The 19,735-nt window shown below is 33.9% G+C and overlaps 3 protein-coding genes across 6 annotated transcripts; all 3 read right to left on the minus strand.

The window, feature by feature from the left end:
• Positions 1-94: 94 nt before the first annotated feature.
• Positions 95-3,261, minus strand: LOC103874703 (protein EARLY FLOWERING 5). 4 transcript variants are annotated; one of them, XM_033272337.1, is made up of 10 exons: positions 2,932-3,128; positions 2,761-2,813; positions 2,477-2,570; positions 2,162-2,247; positions 2,006-2,061; positions 1,837-1,888; positions 1,677-1,758; positions 1,188-1,567; positions 562-1,083; positions 95-470 (listed from the first exon to the last, which is right to left on the minus strand). In XM_033272337.1, the coding sequence occupies exons 3-10, from the start codon at positions 2,481-2,483 to the stop codon at positions 240-242; spliced, it is 1,416 nt and encodes a 471-aa protein (XP_033128228.1). In that variant the 5' UTR covers positions 2,484-2,570; positions 2,761-2,813; positions 2,932-3,128; the 3' UTR covers positions 95-239. The 4 variants fall into 4 exon arrangements, with proteins under 4 accessions (XP_033128228.1, XP_033128229.1, XP_033128226.1 ...); XM_033272335.1 differs by lacking the exon at positions 2,761-2,813 and having other exon boundaries at positions 115-470; positions 2,932-3,020; positions 3,051-3,261; XM_033272336.1 differs by lacking the exon at positions 2,761-2,813 and having other exon boundaries at positions 115-470; positions 2,932-3,043; positions 3,090-3,149.
• Positions 3,262-3,384: 123 nt separating this feature from the next.
• LOC103874704 lies at positions 3,385-6,605 on the minus strand. Its single transcript, XM_009153138.3, has 9 exons — positions 6,154-6,605; positions 5,834-5,928; positions 5,509-5,588; positions 5,378-5,419; positions 5,161-5,288; positions 4,713-4,893; positions 4,277-4,455; positions 3,932-4,114; positions 3,385-3,846 (listed from the first exon to the last, which is right to left on the minus strand). Exons 1-9 carry the CDS (start codon positions 6,507-6,509, stop codon positions 3,522-3,524), a joined length of 1,569 nt encoding a protein of 522 aa, XP_009151386.1. The 5' UTR covers positions 6,510-6,605; the 3' UTR covers positions 3,385-3,521.
• Positions 6,606-16,874: 10,269 nt separating this feature from the next.
• LOC103874705 (protein NRT1/ PTR FAMILY 2.11) lies at positions 16,875-19,676 on the minus strand. The gene is made up of 4 exons (XM_009153139.3): positions 19,354-19,676; positions 18,796-19,013; positions 18,147-18,700; positions 16,875-18,047 (listed from the first exon to the last, which is right to left on the minus strand). The coding sequence occupies exons 1-4, from the start codon at positions 19,508-19,510 to the stop codon at positions 17,138-17,140; spliced, it is 1,839 nt and encodes a 612-aa protein (XP_009151387.1). The 5' UTR covers positions 19,511-19,676; the 3' UTR covers positions 16,875-17,137.
• Between the last annotated feature and the right edge of the window lie 59 nt (positions 19,677-19,735).

Here is a 19,735-nt window from a genome sequence, read left to right on the forward strand (position 1 = left end):
AGAACCTATTCTGGCATTAACTTCCAAGAGTACCGTCAAAAAGGGGCAATTTGAAATCAATTATTGGCCATATTTCTTATCCAATTTATAGGTGAGATTTTGTCAACCACATGCTCTCTTGAATGCTACAGCATTTCTACTTTAGAAAATGTTTTCAAACAATGTATTGCTCCAAACTCAAAAAGTAAATATATGTTCAAAGAACAACGATGTTTTTAAAAGGACATAAGTCACACAGCCTATCCATCAAGTGCTCCAAGAGCTTTCATGTCCTCCAAGAAGGCACTGTAAGAATCATCAATGCTCGGTGGCTTTGAAGCTGCAGCTGTCTTGGTTGGCTCTACCTTCACCGCTGCAGCAGAAGCCACCATAGCTCTTGGTTTAAAACTTAAGCTCGTGGCTACAGAAGTCTTTGGCTTTGGTTTGGTTACAGCTGCGGATTCTCTTCTGACTCTAACCGAGGCAGGGACCTGTAGATCAATAACAACAAATTAACCATTTGAAAAGATGTACGGACGTCACATAAGACAACCACAAAGTGAATTCATGTATATAACTCACCATAGATGTAAGCGCAGGTGTGTGTTGAGCTAGTGGTCTCCTGACAACAGTAGGAGCAGCGGATTTTACATAAGATGGTTTGCTTGGTACATATGGCCTCATCATTACTTGACTGTCTTCAAAACTAGACGGTGGTGGTCCCGGCGGAAGTGGCGGTCTCATCATAGGTGGTGGTCCAGGTGGTGGGCCATACGGTGGCCTAGGGATTAGATGACCACCGTACATTCCAGGATGAGGAGGATGCATATCGTGTGGAGGAGGTGGGGGTGGAAAACGCATCATTCCTGGTGGCAGAAGACTATCATGTTGAAAATTAGTCATTGAAGCCGGAGCTCCTGCAAACGTTGGTTGATGTTGCTGATGTAAAGGTGGTGGTGGTGGTGGTGCAACCATCTGAGATAGGCTAGAATTTTGAAAACTACTGGAGTTGGGATCTGGTGGACCAGTTTCAGATTCGTTGCTTGGAAGCTTGGAGGGAAGGGCAGGTGGTGGAGGCGGAAGGGTGGAATGTATATTAGCATTCTGCACAGTGGAGATAAAAAATGTAATCAAGTTTCAATCTACTACATAAAATCATCTCAGGTACACCATTTAAGACAGCTATGAATAACAGAATGAGGTTTTACCTGGCCCTCGTCGAAGGTTTGAACTGAAGATTCAGGGAACCTACCATCGCCTTCACTTCCATTTAGACCAGGAGGAGGGAGTTGGGAAGATTGAGGAAGTGGAGGAAGAGGAGGACGAACCAGAGCCAGATCATGTTCATTTGGAGGGGGACCCGGAGGCGGTGGTGGAAATTGTGGATGGGGTAAAGCAAGGCCTGTAGTTGGTGGCAAAGGAGGAGGAGGGGGAAGCGGCAAAGAAGCAGATAAAGCATTAGTACCATCAGGTAGAGGAGGTAGTGGAGGAGGCGGAGGAGGAGCAACCAAGGTGGAGTCTTCTGACTCGGTATTGGAAGACAACGCAGCACCGCTAGATGAAGCACCATCTGAGGAGATTCTAGTTCCTGAAAGACGTTAAAAAAAATCCTTTTTTTACTATAGAAAATAAAAAGGATGTAAGAAAATATGACTGTTTCGGTTTTGTACAAAGTAGCAGTAACAAAAGAAATGTACCTATGGATGAATGATACATTGGCGGCTTTCCGGGTGGTGGTGCACCAGTCGGGTTCAAAGTAGGATGATAATAAACAGAGTCCTGTCATGATATGCAGGAAAAATGAGAGATGTTTGTTTCGAAATAAAGCAGGGACTGGAAAGAAGAGAAACTAAGTACCTCTGGCTTTAAGTCCTCTTCACCGGCTATTCTTCGTTGAGGAGGCAGGTGACTGCATATAAGATTTAAAAGAACAGGTTATATCTAATAAAAAGCTGATGATGATAACTTTAACGATGAATGCTTAGAGAGAGGTAATAAAGAGTAACGGAGTAGAAGGATTATTCACCTGAACATAACAGAGGTAGTAGCATCTCCTTGCTCCTTCCTTTTCTCCTCATATTCCTGTGAAAACAAAGCCAAGAAAAAAAGAGATGCCAAATCAGAGTAAAGCGAGGCAAAATAGTAAGAAGCTAAGTAACTCAAACCAGAGAAAGAGAATTACCTTTCTCTTCTTCTCAACCATTTTGAGAGTATCTTCAAGCTGTCTCTTCTTATGTTTCCTGGCTTTGTCCAGAGCACCTTCAGCCTCTACACCAAATCAACAACCTATGTATTAATTTTTCAGAAACATTTGAACAATTCTATAAACATGCTTCTGGTTTTAGAGATACAGCGAGAAACTTGCAAGCCAGAAATAACTAAGAAGCGGGGGAAAAGACAAGTTTGATATATGAAGGAATAAGTGGAATTTGCAATACCCACAAGAGTGAGCACAGAGATAATCTTAGTGAATAAAAGGGAGTAGAGAATGACTTACTAGACATATCAAGTTTCCTGATCTGTTCCTTGATTTGCTCAGGATCCTTCTTCAAAATCCCCACCTCTCTCACCTTCTGCCTCTCTTTCTTGTTCTGTTTAAAGAATCAAAACATAGCTAAAAGTTAAAAAAAAAAAAAAGTATAAATATTGGTCGAGAGACAAGTCTTAACACAATAATGGTACAAAACTCTCATCATTTTTCTAAGTTTCGAATCAAACAACATAACAAACTTCACCAACAACAGCAAAAAAAAAAGGTATATACTTTAGGGTAAAGGTAACCTTTTATATGCAGATTTATCCACCTGAGCTAAGTTTAAATCCTTCAAAACATACTATGAACAACAAAAATTTGAATCCAATCGAAATCAAACACCTGAATCCAATCGAAATTAAACAGCGACAAAGGACAATGATTTCCCAATTTCGAAAGAATTGAATCCGATAACTTACACGTTTAATCTCCCTCTTGCGGATCTGCTTGCGGTAAGCATCAGTAGGGTTCATCACCTTCCCTCCTTTCGTTGTCTTCATCTTTCCGATTTAGGGTTTTGGTTCACAATACAGGACGAATAATTAGGGTTCTTATCTTTCTCCCCCACCCCCAATACTAATTTTCGATTTCTCAGCTTTGCTCGATCTATCTAATCTTCTACGAACCTGCTTTTCTACGCGAGGTACTTGATAACATCAAAACGGGCCATTAATGTGCTATTTGTAAGAAGGCCCATTAGTGGTCTTACTGATTGAAAGGCCCATTCTTAATTTTTGATTTTTCTATTTGATCAGAGACTTATTATATGTACGGAATCTTCAACTTTATACATTAACCACAATCATTTTAAGTCTTAACCGTCAAAACAATGTTTTCATAACTGAAATGCTAAATTTTTTTTTTTTGAATGAATAATTGAAATGTTATTGCGTGCAATGCAAGCTCAAAATTGTTTATACCAGAGAATCACTTTTTCATGAAACATTATTTTTTAATAATGTGAATACATGTCCCTATCATATAACAAGTGACAACAAAGGTTAGGCTACTATGATGACCTAGGAGGTGTTTCGTTACGGTCATCACCTCGACGTGACCACCGAGCAGAACCAGCTCTAGCCAAACCTGAATAGTAATCTCCAACGTTTGCAACGAACAACGGATCTCTCTCTTCGATCTTAAGAGGGTCGTAACGATTCGAACCATGATCACTCCCTTCATCGGACTGCTCCAAGTCTTGTGTTAAATCTTCCATTGTCTTTTTCAGGTTTGCCTTGCTCATATGTGCAGCCTCTCCTGTTGATATCCCTACCATTGTTATCTTCGGTAAGAATGGACTCCTCTGCATTTCTCTCTCTCTACTTTCCATCTCCCTGAAAAAATATCTTGTGTTTCTTAACCATTTGTATACTCTCTTTTAGAACATTTTGTTTTCAAACGTTGGAGAACAATGGTTACCTTTGACCTGATGAATCCTTTTGCGCCTTAAGCCAATCTCCAAAAGGAAACCAGAGACTTTGCTGTCTCTTTTCCTCCTCGCTTGGACTGCCGTCTTCTACTTTAAGCAGTGATGCAGAGGAGTTTGAATCACCAAGACATTTGGTTGTTGACCCTGACGCTCGTTGGATTGATAACGCGCTCCTATGAGCAATGAGGAAGAACAAGTAAACCAGTTAATGACAAACACGAGGCATTTTATGAGTGTTTAGGTGTTGGAAATTAAACTACTACCGCTTTCACTCAACCAATTTTCAAGAAAACGGAAAGCCTAAGAAGCAAAAAGAACAACAGATGCATGCATACCTTCTTTCAAAAGAATCGACGAGATAAGGTAACTTTGGCTGGATGCCTGTGGCTTTCCGGAACCATCGACTACCTAGAAGCACTCTGTCTACGGCGTATAGGAGCTGAATCTCAGCAGCCTTTGCCACAACACTCAAAGGAATTCCAGAAGTGCCGATCTCTTCCATGGCTTCTTGAACCTGCAATTTGATTAACAAAATAGAACAACAACCACAAGTTTTTAGATATTCCAATACCAACTTCAAAGAAACGACCCAACAAAAGTCATTATCAATATTTTGTCTGCTAGAAATAATGAGCTATCCACATGCACCAAACAACATGATAGGAGTAGCAACTAACAGATTCTGTTCCGGCAAGTCACATTCCTGATTATTATAATACCACGGTCAATTGTCATCTTTACTTTTATCCTAAAATGAGTCAATCTGTGTACCTCAGGCGGCTCTAGCATGCTGTCTCCCATCTCTTCCATAATCTCTGAAGTTAAGCTGTCATCAACAACATCTCGTCTTCGTTGCACGTGCCGGGTTTGGATTAAAGTATGGAAATGTTGATCCACTGACTCTTCAAGAATGTTATCTAGTACCGCTTTATCAAAGAAATATGGGGTATACCTGGTAAAAGGTAGAACACTTTAGATACTAATATCAATCCCAGTTAATTTTTCTTACTATTGATAAATTCTTGAAGAAAAAATTTGCACAACTGTCAAATTAAACAACAGCAGCCAAGTCTGCACGAGAATTTTAAAGCTGAGCAGATTGAATTGAGGAACCATCAACCAAAAAAACTGGAGGGAAATGACGCCAGAGAACGAGAAAAGCAAATATAATTACACTTCCTACCAAATTCACATAGTGTCTTTCATCAGTAAAGCTCACCACTTAATCCCATCTGAAGTTGCAACAGCAATATCCAAGTTTTGAGCAGCGAAAACAGGAACCCCATCCACCCTTTGCTTTTTCTCACTTGGTGGCATTGACTTGAGAAGTTTGTTGGCAGCCTTGACCTGCAAATCAGATATCATTTCAGCTAGGAAGTAGGAATATGGTAATAAAGGGGACAGAGAAATGCATGTCACAATGGAGCATCTCCTACCTGTCTCTCATTTGGAACAAACTGAAATAAGTGAGGCTTCTCCTGAGAAAAAAAATGAAACAAATTAAATTCAGTATCTCTACATCTCCTACGATCAAGCATAATACATACTAGTGCCAATGGAGGCCTACCTTGAAATGCTCATACGCCAAATCAAGTCGACAAGCTCCAACCACTCCGCTTGGAATATTTAGTTTCTTAACATATGAAACTGTGGGAACACACATACATCAGGGAAAAACGGAAACCAGAAAACATTGCTTAAACATGCAGAAAGTAAAAGAACATGGTTTGCTATTGTGAGTTATAGGAGACAAGGAATAATAATGAAGGGCAAAAGGAAAATGAAAGTTCCATTCATTTCAAATTATCCCAGCAGCTTCTTAAAGACCATACACAGGTAGCATCTAGAGACTTATTACTGCAAATTGCTTACAAAGGGAACTGTGAGTGCACCTGCATCACCAAGATCCATAAAAAATCTGAAGACAGGGCCTTTCCTCTCGCTCTTAGTGATAGTTGAAAACATCTTCTTTAGCCACTCTGGTGTTCTGCACATCAGTAGAGAAACAAGCATGAGGACAAAACTGAGAATCACATGATAAAGGGCACAGTAACTATATATATGTTCTCCCATATATACAGTAGTAGTAAAGATTCAAGAACTACGAGAGAGATGGAGTCATTCAGATAGAGATATCTGTAAACAGCTAATCTAAAAAAAAACCTTAAAAATTGAACCTGACACTGAGATGAAAGTGAATAAGAGTAGTAACCTCTTGGAGATGAAAGGAATATCGAAGTGAGTAGAAACCGCCATAAGACCAGTCCCAGTAAGGTCACACATACTGAACACCTGTCCCACGAAAGCCGGTCCACCGCGTTTCCCATCTGAGCTGAGAGATGATATCCTCACCGTCGAATTAAGCCCGGAAGATGACGTGGACGTTGATGATGCGTTCTTGACCGTCGATTCGAACGGAGACACGTCCGAGAATCTAAGTGGGAGGCACACACGGGACGGCGTCGTTTTGGGTGGGAATAGAGGAATGATGGAAGAGATGGAGGTTGCGGCGCCGTGGAGAATCTCGGCGGCGTTGTAGCGGCGATGAATCTTATCCGGCGAATCCATGTTCTGATTGTTCGTTCGGCCTCTCACTCGCTGTCTTGTTGTGCGCAAAACATATTCGATCAGTTTTTTTTTTTGTTTTTTGTTAATTTGAAAGGCCGAAGCCTTTACATTATGTTGTTGGAAACTACCAGCCCATCACAAATAAAGCCCAACAGCCTAAAGCTAAGGGCAATTGTCACCACTTATGTCTCAAAAATAGCACTAGAAGTAAAAAGTCACAAAAATGACATTCATTAAAGGGTAAAATATCTCTAAGAGAAAAAGACTAGGATAGCACCAAACCAAGTTTTTGTTCCCAAAGTAGCACTCAAGACTCAAAGTCACAAAAATAGGTTTCATTAAAGAGGTAAATATACACTTATATCCCTTGGGTTAATTAATCCAAACCTTAGGGTTTAGAGTTAAGGGGTGGGGTTTTGGAATTAGGGTTTAAAATTTTATAAAAAATAAATACTAAAATAAAAATAAAAATTTTTAAAACAGTTTCAAAAAGTATTTTTAAATTATAAAAAGAAAATTTGAAAAAAAAAAAGTTTTTAAAAAAAAATTTCAAAATAAAAATTATAAAAATTTCGAATCTGAAAACATATAATCTGAAACTATAAAATAAATTTTTTTATTTTTATTTTTTTTTTTATTTTATTTTATTTTATTTATTTTTATTTATTTATTTAATTTCAAACCAAGGGTATTAGTGATATTTTACCCTTTAATGAATGTCATTTTTGTGACTTTCTCCTTCTAGTGCTATTTTTGAGACATAAACTTCAAAATGTGCTATTATTGACAATTGCCCTATCTCTAATACCCTTGGTTTAAAATTAAATAAACAAACAAAAATAAATAAATATAAAAAAAAATAATAATTAAAAAAAAAAATTGTTTTTATAGTTTCAGATTATATGTTTTCAGATTCGAAATTTTTATAATTTTTTTTTGAAATTTCTTTTTTTTTCTGAAATTTTTATAATTTTTTTTTAATTTTCTTTATATAATTTAAAAATACTTTTTGAAACTGTTTTTAAAATTTTTATTTTTTATTTTAGTATTTATTTTTTATAAAATTTTAAACCATAATTCCAAAACCCAACCCCTTAACTCTAAACCCTAAGGTTTAGATTAATTAACCCAATGGGTATAAGTGTATATTTACATCTTTAATGAAACATATTTTTGTGACTTTGAGCCTTGAGTGCTACTTTGGGAACAAAAACTTGGTTTGGTGCTATTCTAGTCTTTTTCTCTAAAGCTAATCCTTTCATTTTTTTTTTTTTGTCACGAAAGCTAGTCCTTTCATAACCTTGGAATTAACATAAGCAGCTGTGCAAAATATAGTTTCATTGGTTTGCATACCAAACCCGAAATTGATTGGGAATGAAAGTAAGAGATGCAAGTGGAATTTTTCTATGAAATTTTCTGTGTCATAACGACAGTTGACCTAACACGGTTGCTTCCCTTGCCTTGGAACCCTTCTTCAAACTCTTCATCTTCCCAAAATTACGCTTCTGCTGTGGAATCAACTTCATCGTTCCAACTTCTTGACTATTTTTTCTTCTGGTGGCTTGGTTGATGGTGTGTCTATCATCAGTTGTCCACCCTTGAGCCAAACGAGCATCAGTGTCGACTTTAACTTTGTAGTGTTTATGATTTGGATTCTACACAATAAATAAAACAATGTTAATAGCAAACACCCAAAATTTCAATTATTCTGATCTGAACTGAAGTGCTCTCACTTAGGTGGATTAACCATGGGAGGTTCTAGGAAAATTAACAACCTTGGGCCTCTTAGCTGACAAAAATGGAAACAAGTGAGTTAATGTCATCAAATCTAAAACATGAAGCAAAAATTGAGATCTCTCGTTTGATCACAGTAACAAGTCCTATATATGTCCATTCACTGAGAAACTCAGAGCAAACACACTAAACTTTAAAAATATTCTAAAACTCTTATTTGACAAACTTATCATATACCTGAAATAGTAGCAACAAGTGTAGCAAGAATCTCATGAGTTGGAAGTTGTGTTTCAGTGTCACTCTTCAGCTAACATCTGAAATTACAAACCAATCATAAATTTATAGAAACAAAACACTGAAACAAGTTTACAAACCTATAGTTCTTAACAAAAATAACATACAAAGCTTACGTTTAAGAGAATCTAAAACAAGTTTACGTGAGTAATATAATAGTTCATTCAAGCAAAATTACACATGAAAACGTAAAATGATTTTAAAGCTTCTCTCTATCACATTTATAACACATCTGAGTCGGTAGCAAAGGCTAAATCAAACATCTATATTTCCAGTTTTGATGATGTTAACTCATTTACTTCCATTTTTGGTCAACTAAGGGGTTCAAGGTTGTTAATTTTCCTTAATAACCTTCCAAACTTAATCCATATAAGAGAAAACAATTTAGATTTATTCAAAGTGGTTTAATTTTTGTTTCGGTAACATTGTTTTTACTTTATTCTCTCGAAATACAGGCTAGAAAAATAACAGAATTGAAGTCTGGGATTGAGACTTGGTTGGCTCAAGGGTGAGATTTGCATAATCTGCATGAATAATAATTTGTACAAGCTTTGAGCAATTCAAAACTGTGCTTGTATCTGAAATGTTGTATGTATATACGAAATGTAGGTTTTAAATGGAACCGAAATGATGATGCATATTCAAAACCATTAAAACTTATAAAATAATAATGTTGAGAATACTACAATATTGTTTATGAAATTATTAGTTTACAAAAAGTCTTTTCTTTTATTTTAAAGTATGTTTTATGTTAAATAAGAAGAAAATTATTTCACAATTATATATGATAAATTTTATAATTTCAAATTTTCTCCTTTTCTTATTATATTATTTGATTATGTATATGAGATATAATCTCTTATATAATAAAGAAGACTTTAGTCTCTCCTCATTAAGCCACATCAGCAATCTGCATAGGGCAAAATAGGACAGCTGGAATCCTCCTAAAATGTTAAACTAGCGAATATCGTTTTGCTTTTGCTGTGTGGGCTTTTATGTGGTGTTTAAAGTTTAGTTTATGGATATGTTGTTTTGGGCATTTAGACACACGTTTTGTACTGGTCCAATTAAATCTAAGTTTTGACTTTCACTCAACCTGCGATTCAGACGACGACGCCGATCAACTTTTCGTTACTTCTAACGTTCTAATTAATACGTCCTTTAAACCTATATTTAACGTCATTAATCCACTAATCCCCTCTGAAGCATTCAATCGACCCCTCTCAAGCATTCAATTGAGCTCATCATCTCACTTGGTAACTGACGAAAGCTGCGACTATAAATCTCCAAGCTCCCTACGATGAACAGCACAAACTCAACGAAACATAGAAGAATACTCTCTGCTAATTACCGACTCCGACGATGGCCAATTCATTCACCCTGCTTGGTGATTTGATATCTGGCCGCTGTTCAAGCACCGCCTTCTGGGAGGCTAGGCATGTGAAGAAAGGCGTTGACTCTTTGACTTTGACGAGAAGCTAACTATGGCGAACCACCACGTCTGCCTTTAAATTACGCTGTCTATGAATCTTTCTATCTAAATAGATTAATGGAAAAGGAATAAGGCTTAGCAGAGGAGTGGAGCAGCAGGTTAATGGACAACGAACAAGAACAAATAGTGAAGCTCGAGGAAAAGCGTTTAGCTACATATCAATGGTCGGGAAAAGAAATCAAACTGCCTGAAAGTTGACGCCTCTGCGGCTGTGAGCAAGAAGGCGAAGAAATCAGAAAAGGTCTAAGATTGAAAAAAAGAATCAAGGTGGATCTGTGAAAACAAACTCATTAAGGTGTATATATAACTTTTTACAACGTCATTATCTGACATCAATCTACGTTTGAACTTTCTGTTTTCCATATTTTAATCTCATGGTACTAAACAGAGTGAACAAATATCGGATGGAGCATCTGCTTGGTTGCAGTTCAGAAAGTTCTGCTCCAGAGGAACCTGTCTAACCGTCATTGGAGCCTCTGGCTGAGAATGAGAACATGGTGGTTGATCCAAGGAATTACCAGACCATATAATCTTCTTAATAGCACTGAATGTAACATGTGACGAGGTGTCAAAAGCTCTTTAAGATTGTAACAACAGTCTCCCATTTGATTCGTTACTTGGGGTAAAGTTCCATTTGTATAACGTAAGGATCTACATTTGTCATGATCACTTCAACTTTCAAAACAGTGTTAACGTAACATTCTCTGCACTAATGTTATTTCCATCATTTCCTATTCACTTAACAGGAAGTCGAAATTTTATCTACTACAAAAGTACAAACTATTATACCTGCTTATCAATTTCACGACCACAAATTATAACTAATTAAATCAAGTTGAAGCATGTATCTAATACTCAATCTTCTCTATTCCAAATATATTAATATAAAAATGAAACAACATTAGCAAAACAATATTTTATTTTTATTGTTTGGAAAACCTATTTATTATTAGTTAAGTTTATCAAAAATTTATTGTGATACTTAAAATTTGAATATATACAATCATATGCACAATTTAAAAAAAAATTAGATAAAATTATTTTAAAAACACGTACGTGTACCTAATAAATATACAACAATCATACAAGATTAAAATTTAAATAAAAAGAAAGCTAAACATTATGTATATAGATCTATTATATATGTCATTAAAGTAAAATAGCTAAATGGTGTAATAATATTCAAAATATATACAAGAAATTTATATGCACCGGAAATTATATAGTATTTTAAAAATATAATTACAATTTTATAGCACAATAAAATATAATTATGAACGTATTTTATATAATAAATAAAAAGATAGAAAATGGTACTTAATTTAAAGGATACATGTTTATATTTTATTCCATTATTTAAATTTTGAAGATAAAGTATATGTTAAAAGGTCATTTCAGTATCTGCTATATTTCTTTGTAGATATTAAGATTTTTACTGATAAATTTCTGAACATAAGTTCAAATTTTACTTACGATATAGAATCTTATATAATAAAACAGATTTGTCTCTCTCTTCTTTGTGCCACATCATCAGGGAGGTATGGGCAAATGTTGACACATCAGCATCTCTTTCTGAACAAAACACGTTGCTTTCTTCTATAAAATCTCTTGATGGACCCACTTAATTGTACTGAAAGCAATGTTTTTGAAGAAGAGTTTGGGCTTTATGATGATATATTGTATCGTGGTCCAACTGAACCCTAGCACCCATCCATCCTCTTCTTCTTCTCGCGTCCCTTGCTTCCCCCTCCTTTCATGAAGCTTCCACTGTAACGTCTCCCTTAGAATCCCGAAGGTCTCATCTTATTGACGTTGTGGTAAGGTAAGTCATGTTTTCATTTCTTAATACGTAATTATTTGACCTGATGGGATAAAAGTTATTTGTTTCCTATAAAATTTCCAATACAAATAGTAGCGGCGGCGGGATATTTGGGCAGAAGTGATGGTCTCAGAAATGTTTCTATAATCATCCTCAAGTCAATTATAGATATGTGTTTATCTTCTATGCATGTGTATAATAATACGTAATTGTGCTTATATTATTATTTTTTTGAATAAAATTTAAATTTGATTAAAAAAAAATGTACTTTTTAAAAATTTGAATAATATGAAAATGTGCTTATATTAATAAGTATCACAATTCGTAAGTCATATACAAAATAATACTTAATTTGCTGGATCAAAATAAAGATATTATTTTTTTAGTAAAAAAATTGTTTTTTTTTGCAGCAAAAAGAAAATTAATAATTAGAAAAAATAATAATAATAGTGTCTTCTTCCAACTTCTATATGAATTCATGTTTCTGTAAACAATATTTATTATAATAACTAAATTCAACTTGACTGCATGATCCAAGCAAAACTTTGATATTAAAAAAAAAACACATCTAATTTGATATAACAAAGTACCCAGTTATGTGATCAATATGAAATACAGTTTACGATATACCCAAATCACTGAAGGACTAAGCACTTACCAAACCCACACAAAGTCGCAAAGTTATGTCGACAAGATCAACCCCAAATTACAACGGTGCAACACCGCTTGGTAAATCCAAACAATTCGACTGCTTTATGTATTACAAATTTACAACCTTCTAACATTTGCATATGGTTGACTTTCAAACCAACACATGGAATTCAAATTCAAATTTTATCTTACAACCCGTTATGTGACATCAAACCAACACATGCGTTGGCCCACAAGCCGGACCCAAACATGAGACACTCACAGAAACGAATAAACCAGACTCGCACCATAAAAGTTCTCCACCGTAATTGATATTTAAATTGAAATTATAGTCACTTCTATTGACGTACTAAAATTAAGACACATTGACCTCATTTTCTTCAATTGGTTAAGCAACCACATTGATTTGTACACAAATCAATTTTAAATAATCAGATGATAGTGAAGTGTTTCAAAAGAGTTTATTGAATCAGTTTTGGGAAATTGCCACAAATACCACATTCATAGTACCACTTTTCATGTTTACACTAACTACTTTTACTCTCATTTTTAATGATGGTTAAAATACAATTATACCCTTAGAGTTAATTAATCTAGACTTAGGGTTTAGAGTTGAGGGGTGGGGTAGAGTTTTTGGAATGTGAAATTTATGATTCTAATAAATATATAAATACTTAAAAATATATAAAAAAAATTTTAAAAAATAGTTTCAAACATAATTTTCGTGTTTCAAAAAGAAATTTGAAAAAAAATAAAAAAAAATTCGAAAAAAAAAGTTCAAAAAAAAAATTTATAAAAAAAAATCGAATTTGAAAAAAGTATAATTCGAAAACATAAAAAAAATTACATTTTTTTATTTTTTTATTTTTTTTAATTTTTCTTATTTCTTTATTTAAATAATGATTTATTATATATATAAATAACAAGGACATAAGAGTCTTTTGTCACTTAATGAAAAATGTATTTTTGAAAATATCTCATAAATGATGGTAAAAATGAAAAGTGGTAACATGAAAGTGGTAAACATATAATTTTTCCATCAGTTTTCGTGTCTTGAAGATTTTTTGTCTCATTTGGTAAGGCTCGCTGCTTCGGACTAAAGGTACATAACTAAGTACTGTTGGTTTGATTCTTAAATAATTTTGTGATGATGAATGTGTTTATAGATGATCAAATGATATAAAGTGTTGTTACAAATCTCAAATCAAATACACTAAAAGAGAACTTTATGAGTGTACTTCAATAAAAAAATATGTCATTGTTTACTTGACTTTTTAAAGACAAAATTTGAATTTACATTTCTTCTATCATGAATATATTTTTTTTTTAAATTATTGTTTGCTATACTTTTGAAATTCATTATCACTCCTACGATCAATTTTCCGTTTAGGATAAGCCAATAAACTTTTTTAAAAAAACACATCCCCTATAAGAAAACAATCCTAAACCAATAAGATGCATCACCCACATTACTAAAAACTTTTAACATTTTCATTTAGTAGGAGTCAAAACTGCCTTGACATGACTTCGAAAGCTAAGGACTGAAGGCCTGAAATCTTCTAACATGCACTCATAGATTCCATTATTAGGCCAGGACTCTCAATTTTTAATTGTCAAAAACTAATAATTCTATGTCGATTGGACTAACAACTAACAAATGAAAATGAAACAAATTGAAAAAGACAAAACAACGTCTAAACCCGGCGCGTAGCGCCGGAACACCCCTAGTATAATTATATTTGGATCTATAAAATAATCCAGTACACACTCTATTCATGATCATTCATGAGTTTATTAGTTTTTTTCTATACTTTAACATAATTTTTAATTAAAAAAATATTTTTATGAAATCATTTGTTAAGCAAAAACTATGTAATTTATGGTAATCAAGTTTTCCATATATATATTTAAATTAGTTATCTTAATGAAACAACAAGTAAATATGTAATTAATTTGGTTTTATATCTATATAATTAAAGTCACAAATTTATATATACTTATATAATAGTCAAAATAGGATAATTCGTCTATTAAATATATATCACATTGATTTTATAATTTTAGATGCTTTATAATAAAAAGGGTTAATACAACCTTTTAAAATCTAACTTTTTTATAATACACAATTTTAGAGTATTGGTGGTTTGGAAAATATTTTTGTTTTGATTGACCATTTCCAAAATATAAGATTAACTATTACAAAGTATTTGCAAAACAACAAAAACTAATACCTCAAGTTATTGTTTGGAAAACCTATTTATTATTAGTTAAGTTTATCAAAAATTTATTGTGATACTTAAAATTTGAATATATACAATCATATGCACAATTTAAAAAAAAAATTAGATAAAATTATTTTAAAAACACGTACGTGTACCTAATAAATATATAACAATCATACAAGATTAAAATTTAAATAAAAAGAAAGCTAAACATTATGTATATAGATCTATTATATATGTCATTAAAGTAAAATAGCTAAATGGTGTAATAATATTCAAAATATATACAAGAAATTTATATGCACCGGAAATTATATAGTATTTTAAAAATATAATTACAATTTTATAGCACAATAAAATATAATTATGAACGTATTTTATATAATAAATAAAAAGATAGAAAATGGTACTTAATTTAAAGGATACATGTTTATATTTTATTCCATTATTTAAATTTTGAAGATAATGTATATGTTAAAAGGTCATTTCAGTATCTGCTATATTTCTTTGTAGATATTAAGATTTTTACTGATAAATTTCTGAACATAAGTTCAAATTTTACTTACGATATAGAATATAATTATATTTGGATCTATAAAATAATCCAGTACACACTCTATTCATGATCATTCATGAGTTTATTAGTTTTTTTCTATACTTTAACATAGTTTTTAATTAAAAAAATATTTTTATGAAATCATTTGTTAAGCAAAAACTATGTAATTTATGGTAATCAAGTTTTCCATATATATATTTAAATTAGTTATCTTAATGAAACAACAAGTAAATATGTAATTAATTTGGTTTTATATCTATATAATTAAAGTCACAAATTTATATATACTTATATAATAGTCAAAATAGGATAATTCGTCTATTAAATATATATCACATTGATTTTATAATTTTAGATGCTTTATAATAAAAAGGGTTAATACAAAGTATTTGCAAAACAACAAAAACTAATACCTCAAGTTATAAAATATTTTATGTGAATATTAATACGACTTTCATGCATATATTAAATTTTACTAACTATTCCATTTCTCTAAACCTAATAATCAATGATGTAGGAATTACACCTAAAATTAAAATAGTTTTATAATTTTGACAAATCTTTTTTAAAATAATAATAAAATTTGAAAAATTCAATAAAATACATTTTAATATCTAAACTATGTATTTAAATTATTATAAAAATCCGGCGCGTAGCGCCGGCAAACCACTAGTATATTAATATAAGTGTGCTTTTAGCTATAATTGATAAAATAAAATCAAAAGATTTTGAAATGTTAAGAAATAATAATAATGTACAATATTGTGAATAAAATAAATAATATTTTTTTTCTTATTTATATATATATATATATATAAATAATATTTTTTTCTTATTTATATATATATATAAGTGTGCTTTTAGCTATAATTGATAAAATAAAATCAAAAGATTTTGAAATGTTAAGAAATAATAATAATGTACAATATTGTGAATAAAATAAATAATATTTTTTTCTTATTTATATATATATATATATATATTGATTATTAGTTGCTGGTTTTAGTAGAACCATATATTTTTATTGTTTTATCTGATAATGCTATTTTTGAACCATCATGATTTGAGACCTATCAATCTATCAGATATTAATTTGTAGAATCTACTCGTAACCTGAATTTCTTATTTGAATTGCAGCGAACTTTCAGAGTTTCAACCCTTGAGAAGACAACACATATTGGTTTCCAGAAGCTTGCCTCACCAGTATACATGCAAGTCAGCATTATAAATCATGTGACTATCTTTGTGACCGGATCACGTAGTTTGTCTTGCAAGACTTTATTTCTTGTAATGTTGTCTTATGTGGAACGTTCTGGCATGTGGCTTTTGATAGTCTTTATCCTCTCATAATTGGTTAGTATAGTACTTCAATATATGTTCCGTTTTCTTGACCATTTTCTTCCAAACAGGTGGCTATTCTACTTGTAATCTATGTGAATTGGAGCTTTGTTGTGACCAAAGGGTTCGGGTGGGGATGGGCCGGGGTCATTTGGCTCTACAACATTGTATTCTACATTTCTCTAACATATCGCTTTTTATAAGTATCTTTCTAAGTAATGTTTCCTTTTTCCTGTTGTATTATGAGGAATGACAGAAATAGAAACATGAAATGCAAGACAACTTTTTATTTGCAATACATTTGATGTTATAAACTCTCTTCTCTCCACAATGATAGAACGAAAGAGATGTGATCACAGCATAGTAACCAGTAAAAAAACAAAATAAAGAGCCATGACAAGTATATGACTACCGCACTTCTCATTGGCTTACTACAAACAAGTTCAAGGGCGTAAGATGATTGAAGCTGAACAAAAACTATATATGCCTTATAAATTCCAGAAGATGAGAAACCCATGATCATCAGACAGTATTCTTGTCTTGTTGTTTGATGGCATCTCCATTGGTTTCATAAGTTGTCACTTCACCATCACTTCCTTTGTATCTATACCATCTTGACATGACCAAGAAGTAAGCAAAATTAACTGCCAAGATTCCAGCGATCATGAAATAGAAGTAATCCAATCTTCCTTTGTTCAAATCCTCAGCCAACCAATTACCACCAGCTGAGTTCTGCGTCGTCCTGTGAACCATTGCAATCAAGAAGCTACCGAGGTAACTCGAAACTCCTGCTCCTACATAGAAGATCGAACCAGCAAAACTCCTCATGTTCTCAGGGAACTGCTTGTAGTAAAACTCCATCTGTCCTATAGCTCCAAACGCCTCAGCTATACCCGCAAGGGCGAGTTGTGGGATCAGCCACATAGCTGACATTGAGGAGATTTCTCCCTTCCTTGGAGCCATACCAAGTGTTGGTTTAGTCAGCGCGAACGTTCTCCTCCGTTCCTCGACGAAACCGGAGACTATCAAGCTAACAAAGGCGAAGAAAATTCCGGTTCCAATCCTCTGCAGTAGCGTTATCCCCGTGTCTATACCGGTTATTCTTCTTAAGGTAGGCACGAGGACACGGTCGTAGAATATGATGAAAACCGTCATTCCTGTCATCAAAAAGACAACGTAGGTGGCTGCCGGGATCACAAATCCTCTGGATCCTAAGCGACGGTCGCTCTGGAGGGCTTGGAAGACGGGGTAAGTCATTTGTTGCGTGATGGTCAAGTAATAGATCGATGCAGCAAACCATATAGGAAGCACTCTCACAATGCACTTCACTTCTTCAACTTGTTGCATTGTACAAAGCTTCCAGGGATCCGCAGGCTTACCATCAGCCTCCAACTTGTCTTCGGGAGCCAAAATCGCCGCCTTATCAAGGAACCTGCCGAAACAGGAAACTTCCTCAGTAACCATAAAACAAAAGTGGAAAGATATGATATTAAATATAAAACTAACTCTTGGCGTGTGTGTGTTTTGTTACCTAAACTGGTCGGTGTATTTGAGTTTGGAGTTTGCGTATTTTGGTGGGTAGTAGTTGTAAAGGTTAAGCCAAGGCTCTTTCGTTGGCTTTAACCCACGTTTCTTGATTGCAACCGCTATAACTTGAGCTATACCAGCCAATGGACTACCTGAGGCTTTGATCTTCACATACAACTTATCTCCAGCAAAGAAAATCACGCAGGCCAAGAACATGAGAACGACCGGGATGGTTAAACCGATTGTCCAGCTGACATTGGACTGGATATAGACGATTAGTGTCAGCGACAGGATCTGCGCGAACGTGAAGGTGAAGAAGTACCAATTGAAGAAACTATCGATGCCTCGTTTTCCTGACTCGCTCTTGGGGTTAAACTGATCAGCCCCGAAAGCTAGATTACATGGTCTAATCCCGCCTGCTCCAACTACAAGAAACCCGAGACCCAGCAGTAGAAACGCTATCTGGCCACCACTTGGCCCGATACATGAGAGAGCTGTTCCGCATGGAGCTGGATGTAATTGTGGCACTGCAGCTGTCAATAGTATCACAAGTGATCCCTACAAAAAAAAAGAACAACAATTATCAGATTTTTAGGGTTGTTAAACTAAGAACGCTTGTGGAGCAAGAAAGATTGCAAAGGAATGATCATTACAAGAAAACAGGCGATGACAGCGACAGTTAGAGTCTTGTATCGACCGAAGTAAGTGTCGCAGAGGAAAGCAGCAACGAAGGTTCCGAAGTTGATTGTGCCACTGAATGCATTGATGATTGTTGCAGCTGTGATACTCTTCATGTTGAAGACAGCAGTTAAATAAACCAGAAGGTTTGATAGTGTTCCAATGATCCCAAGCTTCTCAAACGTCTCATTTCCTGATAATACCAACAAACAAAACCAAGATGATCATAAGACTTTGATCTCATATGCCTCAAAGTTATGTTCTGAAACCTTCTCAAATTCTAGATCTCACTCTCTTTTTTTTAATTTTCTTAAAAAACTGGTTGACTAAGTCAAAGCTTTTGACAACAGTACAGAGAATCTCACGATTTTTTTTTTTAAATCAAACCAATAAGTCTTCAAGCAAGACTGATGTTTTCCTCTTCATTTCTTCAACTATTGATTATTTATTTTGGAAAAAAACATGAAAAGCAATTAAAAAAAAAAGTTCTTGGAACAAAAGAAGAAAGTTTATAAAAAAAAAGTTTGTGTTACCAATGATAAAGGGCATGACTTTCCAGCCTCTGTAAACGACTTTGGTCTCCTCAACTTCTTCCTCAACAGAATCAACCGCCATAACAGAGCCATCGTACACGGCGGAGGGAGGCTTTTGGTGATCCGTTGACTCGACTTCTAGAGGCTTTCTCTCCATTTTTGCTGCTCGAGATAATAGTTACAACTACTAAAATAGTAGTTAAAATTTGTACTTTCTTTATAATATGTATGGTGTGTTATCTAAAAGGCTAATGATGACTCTGTTCTTCATTGTTAGACCTGTCTCTATTTATAGTGGTAAGAAGAAAGAGGATGGTGGGTGGAGATGTTGGAATCTAGACAAAATGGTCATTTGTGAATGTGGCCACGAAAGAGAGCTGTG

The sequence above is a fragment of the Brassica rapa genome, chromosome A06 (genome assembly GCF_000309985.2).
Source record: "Brassica rapa cultivar Chiifu-401-42 chromosome A06, CAAS_Brap_v3.01, whole genome shotgun sequence".
Classification (NCBI taxonomy): Eukaryota; Viridiplantae; Streptophyta; class Magnoliopsida; order Brassicales; family Brassicaceae; genus Brassica; species Brassica rapa.